General features: G+C 26.8%; 1 protein-coding gene across 2 annotated transcripts; it reads right to left on the bottom strand.

Moving 5' to 3' along the window:
- Nucleotides 1-736: 736 nt before the first annotated feature.
- Bma-gfi-2 lies at nt 737-6,648 on the bottom strand (the record flags this gene model as incomplete). Of its 2 annotated transcripts, XM_043080960.1 has the most annotated exons (12): nt 737-894; nt 1,576-1,735; nt 2,149-2,262; nt 2,364-2,550; nt 2,908-3,019; nt 3,309-3,510; nt 3,713-3,816; nt 4,107-4,231; nt 4,945-5,090; nt 5,559-5,629; nt 6,199-6,338; nt 6,572-6,648. In XM_043080960.1, 12 exons carry the CDS (start codon nt 6,646-6,648, stop codon nt 737-739), a joined length of 1,596 nt encoding a protein of 531 aa, XP_042936894.1. The 2 variants fall into 2 exon arrangements, with proteins under 2 accessions (XP_042936894.1, XP_001895201.2); XM_001895166.2 differs by lacking the exons at nt 4,945-5,090; nt 5,559-5,629; nt 6,199-6,338; nt 6,572-6,648 and having other exon boundaries at nt 4,107-4,194.
- Between the last annotated feature and the right edge of the window lie 4,740 nt (nt 6,649-11,388).

The raw sequence follows: 11,388 nt of genomic DNA on the forward strand, positions 1-11,388 counted from the left end.
AAAAATGAAATGGAATACTTATGCAAAAAGAAAAAAAAATAATAATAAAAATAAATCTCGGATTATCAATGCAGTTCTTTTCGGGTTTTGAATTTATGAGAAATAACTAAAAAAAATGCCTAAATGACAAATGTAAACTTTGCTCTATAAATAATTCGTATTAAATTTTCACAGCATAACAAATTTTAACCGTAATAAATTCCTTACAGGAAGCCTATAGAGCAAAAAACGTAAGCCATAGATTATCCTGAAATAATTACAAGCTGTCTCGACATAACAAAGATTTTCACAGAAAAAGCTGCAAGTGAACTGAAAAAAAAAAAAATTATCAGTCAAATGTGAACATTAAGAATCCTAATAGCACATATACCTGGGAGCACTGCTGCACATTACTAAAAACTGATAAAAATAGAAATTTCAAATAGAATTTTCTAAAACCCAAAAAAGAAAAAATTTTCTTTTTCATCAAATTAAAATTCACCTAGATTTTTTTTTTAAATATTAGGATGAAATATGCAATAGAAGTGAAATAATAAAAACGAAGCAAATTGTTCACGTATTAATTATCACAGCACATTATTTCATTCAACTTTGTCAAATTAAAAATGAATTTTCGAAAATCTTCATGTAAACTCTGGCAATGGCAATTGTACTAATAGTAATAATAAGCTAATCAGCAATCAATCCAATTACAATACATCATTCAATTCAATTCAATTCATTCATTTACTCAATCCTAAGTTATCGTGCAACAGCATGTCTTTTTCTGATGTCTCCTAATAACATCGGGAAAATCAGATCGTCGCATACCATGCGTTGAAATAGTTGATAACAAATCACTACCACTACCACCACCATTCTGTAGGACAGTTACTTCTGTTGCTCCAGAATTAGCTGAAATTGGAAGCTATAAAAAACAGTATAACAAAAAAAAAAAAAAAAAAAAAAAGAAAACTCCTAAAAGTCAATTAATATTAAATATGATCAAAATTTAGAACACAATTCTATAGTTTGGTTACGTTTATATGAAAAAATTCATCAAATTTTAAATCACAGTGCTATTTCAGTGCGAGATATTTTGCAATGTTATGTAAATATATTTGAACACAGTGGCAATCACATGTAGCGCATTTGATCTAATTTGTTAGATTCAAAATTATCTACCTACTCAAAACCATAATTATTTAATTACTACATCTATCATGATATATCTGAAATCATAGATATTCGTGCTCATAATCCATGAAATTTTTGCAGTTCTAAATCAACCGCTAATTTAATAACTCATATCACGACGTATGCCAATAATTTCACCGATCTTCAATTCGCATCATTTCATGATGACTGATAAACAATCTCATTCAAAAATGTCATTTCCCTGCTACTGAAATTAAGCCGATGCAAACCTTCAACTTATTATATGAATCAGCTAATATCATTGGCCTTTCCAAATAGATCCCAATAAATACCTACACTGAAATGTAATAATTCTAAAATATTCCGAAAAACCAGAACTCAACCACTACACCACATCAGATGACGTCGCCAATAATATCCAACTTGCTTCATCCTTACCTTTTTTCTTCTTCTTTTGACTGCTTCGAGTTCGACCACCCCTTTGCAACTGTAAACTGGTTTCATCATCGTCTTCGATACAACCATTTTCTTTATCTAATTTTCGTAACCATTCATCCGGTGACATCGGTTTTGTTTTCTGTGATGATGGCTTGATAATCTTAAAGAACGAATTTTTCATCACGATGCAAAATAAAAATCCATAAAGTACCAAAAATATGGAGATGTACCGAATAGAAAATTTCAAATAGCAGTTAAACCACAAATGAGTAAACACAAATGATTTAACGGAGAAATCCGAAAAGGATTATTACTTCAAAAGGAAAAATTAAACGATCACTGTGTTTGCTCGTTTATAGGACGAAAATTAAATGCATAAACAGAATAAACACGAAAACTAATTTTCATTCAGAATAACATTTATGTTGACATTAAAATATCAGAAATCATAAAAATTTGTTCAAATTATATATAATATAAAACACAAATTGTAAAAAAAAAAGTTATGTAAATGTCAATCTTTGATTAAATTAAAATCATCTCTTTTTCATTAATATCAAAAAAAATGTTTACCTTTTTACTAGGACTATCACGTCGACGAATTTCAAATTGTCCTGCAGCATGATTTGTACTCTCTACACCACTTTGTCCAGAAGTGGCTGAATTATTGGCAGAATTAGCTTCATCCTGAAAAACGATTAGTTTTATCCGAAAAAAAAAAATCGACAGTCCAATAATGAGCCAAAACTTAAGCAAAAAAAAAATTACAGACTGAACTGAATATTTACCTTTCCGAATGAAACATCTTCTTTACTCCATGATCGCAACAAATCTGTTTGCTCTTTTTGAGCTTCCATTCTTGCTAAAGTCATTCCAGAACGGTCTCTTAGCGAAAGACGTCTAATAGCGCCACGAGCAGAAAAAGGATTGTCTGTATTAGCTGTAGGCTGCTGCGGTGATTCAAACTTTTTTCTCCTTAAAAGGTTAGAAAAAATGGAGTGGAAAAGAATTTTTTTGACTTTTAAAACAAGCTTCTCATGGCATTAGATAAAATATAAAATGTATATTCCCAAAAAGTAGGGTAGGTTCTAATGTTTTTTATCTAAAATTAGAGCAAACTATCAAGTTGATCTTCGATAATATATCTGCCAATTATGCCAAAAATGTCTGGAGTGTCCTTGAAATTTCATGAATACAGTTTTTTAACAAGTTTACACTAAAAGATGACAATCATCTCACTTTTTTTTCTTTTTCATTCTTTAGCTAAACTATTTCAAGTACGTATCATCTTACTACGAAACAGATAAAAAGAAGCTGAAACTTTTTGCTCACTTTCTGGATTGCCTTCTACTATCACGTACACCAAATGCTAAACGTTTTTTTCTTGCTTCTTGTTGTTGAACTGTAACAATTACTGCTCTTGTTGTAGTATCCTCGCACAGATCTGTAAATTTAATTGAAATTCAATTGAAGCTAACATTAGCAAAAATTTGATTTGGAATTCAATTAAAATTAACATTATAATATAGCATTTTTGTAATAGTATTTCTTCCGCAAAATCCTATTTTTTACCCTTTTATCCATCATTTTCATACAATCTGTATTTCAAGACCTATAAAAATGATCAAAAAAAATTTTTTTTTTATATACTTAATAAAAGCAGAACATTTTCACCAATTATGAATAATAAGAAGGTACGAACATATATTCTGGATAAGAAAGAAAAATCTTACCTAAAGCTGTTTCACCATTATTTGTTTTTGCATTAATATCACCGCCATACTCGCAAAGAAGCTCAATAAGATCCGGTTGAGCCCAACAGGCTGCAGCATGAACTGGCATCCAAAGATCATTATCTCGTACTGATGGTGATACGCCACATCTTAGCAAAAATGCTGCGACATCATAGTAACCGTTAGCTGCTGCTATATGTAGCTAAAGAAAATTACAATTATCAAAAATGAATGGAATATGAATTGATAATTTCTTTACAACAAATAATTCTGTCTTTTTTTTTTAGCTGATAATTTGTTGAATAAATTGGTAGAAAAGATTTTATAAAATAAAGACAAAAGTTTTTTTTTTTTTTTTCTTTATCCACTAATATAAAATTTCGTTTAAACAATAGAATGCTTACATATGTGCTCCCATCTGCTTGTCTCACATCAAGTGGATGTCCCTCTTGCCTTAATAATTTCATTTCATCTAACATTTGCTTTTCAGCTGCACCGCGTTGATCATCTTAAAATAATGTAAAAGTTAAACATCAAAAAAAAAAGAAAAAATCAAAACCAAACATGTATCTGCGTTTGCTTGATGTAACGTAATACTATTTTAGATTCAACAACATCTTAATATAACCATTAACATATATCGCTAACAAATATATATATTACAAGAAATAAGTAATTTACAATAGCTTACAATCTATAGATATAGAAATGCTGCGATATATTATGATATTATGCATATATTTACCAAAAAAAATTTTTTTTAACAATAAATTCATTGAAAGATATCAGAAAGCTAACCAATGTATGCTTGTGTAATACCACGTGATGCCATTTCAGATTCAATAACATCTAATGTAGCTTCATCATCACAGATATCATACGGCATATTACCATCAGCATTCACCGCTAGCAAATTAGCACCACTGGATAAAAAAAAAATCATAAAAAAGCATACCAAAAAAAAAAAAAAGGAATAACATTGTTGTTATCAGTAGCATGCTAAGAACACCTTTATGTGATAAACATCAACACTTCAGATCATCCATTTGCGCTTAAAAAAAAATCTTCAGTATTTAAAGTAAAGAAAATGTAAGTGTATGCATAGATTAAAGAGCTATAAATTAGGTTAAAACAAATATATTTTCGGTGTAGATGCATTAGCTAAACTAATTATTGAGTAGTAAATCAGTATATTTAATCAGCATTCCATGTATGTAACAATAACAAATGCCAAATCAGTTTCATCCTAACATCAATTTTATCTTATTCTTTCTAAGCTTAAAATACAATATTTACACCAAGACTACCAAATTAGCAAAATAAACCATAGAGTAAATTCAATAGTCAACAAAAATAAGCTACTTCATATATATATACATATATACATATATATATATAAGAAAAAAATAAAACAACTGATATATAACATCAAAAAAAAGAAAAGACATCTTTATGAAAATAACAAATTACTATCATCACTTTAGTTAAATTACAGAAACTATCAATCTTATTATTTTTGCCATAAAAAAGAGAAGAAAGAATTTAATATTATAGCTAAATGTGGAATAACCTTTAGGTGTATCCTTATCACCATCATTGATAAAAGATATGAATAGGAAGCAAAAATAATACTAACTTATCAATAAGAAGACGAACAATATCGATATAAGCACAACAAGCAGCTGCATGTAATGGTGTCCATTGTTCTGTATCCTGTGCATTTACATCAGCTCCATGCCTTAGAAGCAATTGCAAAATCTGCTCATTATTATCGATAGCACACTAAAACAGAAAAGAAAAAAATTTCCTAAAACGCTAGAAAATCATTATTATTATTTTTCAAGTTCTCTTTAAAATATACGATCTTTTGTTTTATTAAATGTTCAAAAATGTCAGTCTATTATCCTCAATTTTCTTAAGTTTATCTTTTTGAAAAAAAAAAAAAAAAAAACTATTTCATATATAATGAAAAATAGAAGCATAATATACATGTTAATCCTCACAATTAATTAGTGATAAAAAAAGAAAAACATTATATTAGCATATCAAATCTTTTAATATACTAAATTAAGAAAGAAAACATTTCGAGCATGAATGCTACAGCATTTATTAGTACAAATTCTTTTATCTTTTTCAAAAACTATCCGATACTACGCATTAGTCAGTATCCTAAATTTATCCAGAAATTTGCAAGTTAAAATTAAAAAAAAATTAGTAAGGTAAAAAAAAATAAGAAATAATCAAACTAGCCTGATGTAATGGAGTTAAACCATCTTCATTATGTGAATTTGGATTTGCACCCTCCAAAAGCAATCTCTCAACTGAAAAACAATAAAATACTGAGGTAAGAGAAAATGATATCTTTGTTACTTTAAAAATTTTTTTCATTTAAGACTTTATAAAATATTTTAAGAATATTAAGGAATAAAAGGAGAAAATAATAGAAAATGAATTTTCACGAAAGTATCTATGAAATTGACCAAAGCCTATTCTCATTGTTGAATAAATCAATAATTGTAATTTTTTCGTTCTCCAATTTTAGTTTTTTACTCACAAACATTACTACCTCTTTTAAATCTTTTTGAAACTCAAACTGAATCTCCTATTGTTTAATTTAGGATTCTATGAATTAATTGTCAATATGTGGTTTTCATGAAAGAAAAAAGTGTCAATATCAAGGAAAAATTGATGACACGAGAAAGAGTGAGCAGCAGATAGTAAGTACATTATTTCATGGTCATACTTTATAACTGCAATATCTGAATATATGAATAATTGCTAAACAGCTAAGAACTGATAAAAAATATAAAAATTTTATCGGACAAAAATTTTAATAGAAAAAAGTTTACAAAATTTTAATAGTAAAAAAAGAAATACATAAATAATTTACCTTCCACAGCATCACCTCGACTTGTTGCTTCTAATAATGCTACTTCTGGACTGAATTTCAAACGCTGACGACGTGGAAGTGTTGGTGTCATCTGTTTTTCACGCTCATCCCAATTTCTCAGCTGTATCCTTCTTCGTTCACTGAAAAAGATAAACCAAAATAGATAAAACAAAAAACAATCAGAATTTCCAGAATAAAACTACTGGAAAATTTCATTCAGATAATTAGATTAGGACAATCCATGCCACAGGCATCTCATCTCACATTCATCCATATTCTCATAAACAAAAATTTGCTGAAATACGGATGAATGTGAGATAAAATGATTATGGAAAGTTGGTATAAAGATTTCAATCTTCTTAAATAAACTAACCGTGCTAAAGCAATCCGTTCAGCTGGTGTCATCTTTTCGATTTCGCCTAGCTCTGCAACCAAATCCGAGTGATCCATCGCCCGTTTTTACCTACTACTCTCTGCAAATTCTCAAACATTTAAAACTCAAACTTAGAAAGTTATCTTAAAAATTTATCTCTTTGAATATGCTCATCATTTGTTTGACAGAGTAAGGAGTATATATATATATATATATATATATATATATATATATATTGCCTATCATATTTATCATTAGTTATCAAATACATACTCCCATAATAATGACATAGAATTAGTCGACAAGAATAAGCGAATGTCAAGAATAAGCGACAAGAATAAGCGAATGAATTTAGTATCAAAAATTAAAAATAACATTATCAATCAATTACTAAATACAGCCGCTTGCTGCTATATTTCACACTTAATTTCAATTAATGAACTAAAATCAAAAAGTAATAAAGAACGTTGAACTTTAATCTCTTTCGCTCTAACTCTGTCTTTTTCTTCCCCCTAACAATCATGTTAACTAATTTTAATTCAAACAACTTCTACTCTACTTACGACTGATAACAAATGATACTGAAAATTTTCCTATTCTTTTTTTGAATGTGTTAATGTCAATATTATGATGTCATATACATATTTCTTACTCAAATCATTTCAATCAAAATTTCTTTTTTTTTTCAACAAGATTAAATCATTAAATATTAAAAAAAAAGAAAAGAAAACGATGATAATTTACAAACATACCTAAAAAATGTTGAACACAAACGTCTTTGTCACTGCGTACTTTCTTATGTTTAGATAATGATGATGACGTTGGCCTGTTGAATTGTAACAAATGACGAGAACAACAATAGCAACAATATGTCCCACAACCGTCAATAAATGGAAATATTGTATAGAAAATAAACAGATAAGAAAATGAAACGAAGGCAACGATAATATTTCCACCGGTATATCCAAAAGAAAAAGAAAAAAAAACCAGGACTTATAATTGCAGGAATGATTTGTTACTGCAATTCATAGAATGATGTTTGTCCGTAAGAGAATGATAACAGCTTGAAAGAATTTCATATTTCAGCTTTAATTGCATAGAAGTGCAATAAATAGATTCAGATTGTTTTTGAATTAAATTTTCAGATTCTTGAATTTCAGATTTTCCCAATGCAAGCTTTTTACCTCATCTGTAAGGTGTAGCTTGTAATAAATTGCTATTGCAGTTACTGTTGAAGGATGATAATAAATTCTGATATCTAAAATTCAGTTCATTTTCTTTAAGCATCATCAATGAAATCAATAGCAACATTAATTAAATATTATCATCAAGAAAAAAAATTCAAAAGTTAACTATAGCATGTGATAATATTGTGTTAAGATATAAAAATTTATAAAAAGAGAATATAGCATAAATAATAACATATTATTATTCAAAAATTGATTTAAAAAAAGAAAAGAAAAAAGAAATAATTGAATAATTTGCTTATTTTACTATTAAAAATTAGTACTAGAAAAAAAAAAAATCAATAATTTGTATTTTTAATGCTGAACACATATTGAATACATTTAGAATATTACTTAACATGCAGTTAATGATTCGTATCTTACAACAACAAAAAGACAGTTCACATCTTTTACAATGGAAAACTTACATAGCTCGATCAAAAAAAAAAAAAAGTAAATTGTATTTCTTACTAAAAATATTTTAGATGAATAGTTCCGTTTCAAATAAAAAATAAATCGCTGTTGCTAGGTTATGCTTATATCAATTATCTTAAGAAGCTCGTAGTAAAATAAAAAAAAAAAAAACATAAGAGAAATTTTCCATAACATTCAAATAGAATAAGTAAAATTGCATGTCATTAAACACTAAATGATACGATATCAATGCAACTATGTGACAATTTCCGCCAGATATAAAATGAATTTTCCAAGCTGCTAAAAATTAAGCGAACAGTACGAATTACTAGTTGCTATATGATTTATTGTATAGGAATTTTACTTTAAACTAAGTTAAAAAAAAAAAAAAAAATATTAAATCAAAATATTACAAACTTTATGAGTTAGCAACATAATGATAAGAAAAGAGAAAATTGGACTAAAACTTGGCATACTTCATGTGCTGATTGTGAGCCTTATCTAGTGCTATCATGATAAGAAAAGTCGAATATTATTTCAAAGATAGCATAAAATTCCTCATACAGAATACAATGTTATCAAAACATTAAAAAATATCATTAAAAAAATGATGAAATAATTAGAAAATAAGCACAATAAAACTTCATTTCCAAAAAAGGAGCTATATTTTAAATTTTGAAAATTTCGAAACATTTCAATTAAATGTAATAACATGATAAAAAATCATTTAAAAAAAATCAAAAATATAAGAAATGACAAAATATTATCATAGCAATGTTACATATCAGGCTAAAATGATTGATATTCTCACAATAATGAAACATCATTGAATTCATCAAAAAATTTCTTAAATCATTTTTTAACTTCTTTTTTTTTCGTTTTCTTTTTCTTTCATTTGTCTCAGAGATCACCGAACTGAATTCAACTTTTATCATATGAAGTAAAAAACAAAAATTCCAGAAACAAACATATATAAATGAATATTTTTTGATGGAAGAAATTTTACAAAAAATAAAATGTACAGAATTTCGTTTTAAATAAATGTATATATTTAAATTCCTTTTTCAAGTAAAAAATTTGAGATAAATTGATCGTGAGCAAATCCTGTGATATTAAAAAACTTTTTCAGTATTGATGCCATCCACACAAATATACCAGAAGAAAGGATATTCTTATTATGTTCATCAATTAGACTATCTATGGTCATTCACTAGGAATGACCTTTCTAAATATTCAAGGAAAATTGTTGACTGAATAATAGCAATAACCATTATAAATTAGACAATTTGCAATTACAAATTCATTTTTAACTTATAATATATCAAATGATAAAGTTCAGACTAAAATGAGGACAATTTATAAATTATGAATGTATATTACTTTTGTAGCTATTGTTCAAATTTAAATCTTACGATTTATTGCAAGTAAAAAAATAGAAAACTAGTAAGATAAAAAGAAGCATAAAATAATAATTGTCTCATTTTAGTGAAAGAAAATTGAAAGAAAATAAAAAAACGAAAGAAAATTTTAAAAAATTGATGAAAAATTTTTCAATGAAAAAAAAAAAAAAATCCTAACAAAAAGGAAAGGAAAAACCAGACGAGCTAAGATGATGATAGAATCACTTCAGTTAGCAGATCGCTACACTCTTCGCTTTTTGCCTTTGTTATCTTTTTATATTCCCAAATGACTTCAAAAATGAAACTCAAAGAGTCGAAGAGAGAACATCGAACATTGAACAATGCAAAATTACTGCTAAAGCACAACAAAAAAACCATAAAATTTATATCATTACTATAATGACTCATAGATATGTAAGTACAATGAGTCATATAAATTAGCATAAATATATCACGAATAGCTTGGATTAAATATTGCTAAAAACTATTAGTATTATCGATTATCGATCAATTTATTGACGAGAAATGCTTGAAATATAGAAAAATATCAATCAAATCATATGAACAATTGTAGGAATCAATGGAAAATTTACAAGAAAATATTAGACAAATGTTCTATGAGTTAAACATTTATTCCAATTCTTTTATCTAAGCGAAAGCAGCAATTTCTTCAATTAAGTAAATTTGATAAAAGCAATGGTAAAAGAAATTAATGGTACCGGTTTTTCCTCTTTTTTTTTTTTCTTTTTTTTTATAGTTTAAATTTAGTAAATGAGAAACTAAAGGAAACAGCTGCTTAGCATATGAACTTTCTCTTACTTGTTTTACTGTTGATTTATTTCACCACAAAAGAATTCATCTGAACTTCAGAAATCTTTTATGGGTTTCAGAAATAAAAATATCAGACACAGTAAAGTTTGCAAAGAAAAAAAAGAGAAAAAAAAAAAAAACTCGCCAGATGTACTATGTAAAAAAAATGGTGTAATTAGCCTATTGAGGGTCAGTGAAATTAGAAATTTGATGAAGAATGACAACAAAGAATATTTATAGGATTTAATTGAAATACTTTCAATTGATAAATTAACCGTTAGTTTTATCATTCATCACGGGAAACACATCACAATAGAAAAAAAAAAAGAAGTTAAAGGAAACAACACTAGAATTTTATTTTTTATTTATTTAATTTTATGAATATAATAAAATGTAAAAGAAATGACACAAGCGACAGGCAATATGTTACGCATGGATTTCTGGAAAATCATCTGAACTCGTTTTTTCCAAACTGATTAATGATCATTATCTAGAAAAAAAATAAAAACGATTCCATATTAGTGGTCAGTTGTGATATGTTAAGATAATCATATTTTAAAACTATACTATTATACATCATCTTTATACTAAAATTAGTAGAATTTTAAAAATAAGGCTAATTCATACTGACATATTACATCAAAAAAAAAAGATAATATATTTGCCCTCAAATAATAATAATAATTACTGGCAAATATCATATTATGTACCAATTTCTAGTACTAAAGTTTTTCGCAATTTGAAGTGTGAAAACTTGAATGATATAAAGATGAGAAGACGAGCAATTCCTATGTTCTATAACAAAAATCACTCATAATTCAAAAACAACATTTTTAAATCAATTAGATAAGAAAAGAAAAGGAAAAGTTAAATTACTATCACTATCAAAACATTCATGAATCTAACATATGTTATAACTAAGATAAAATTCGACTATTATATAAATACTTAATTTCATTTAATTTAT

The sequence above is a fragment of the Brugia malayi genome (genome assembly GCF_000002995.4).
Source record: "Brugia malayi strain FR3 genome assembly, contig: Bm_v4_Chr3_scaffold_001, whole genome shotgun sequence".
Lineage (NCBI taxonomy): Eukaryota > Metazoa > Nematoda > Chromadorea > Rhabditida > Onchocercidae > Brugia > Brugia malayi.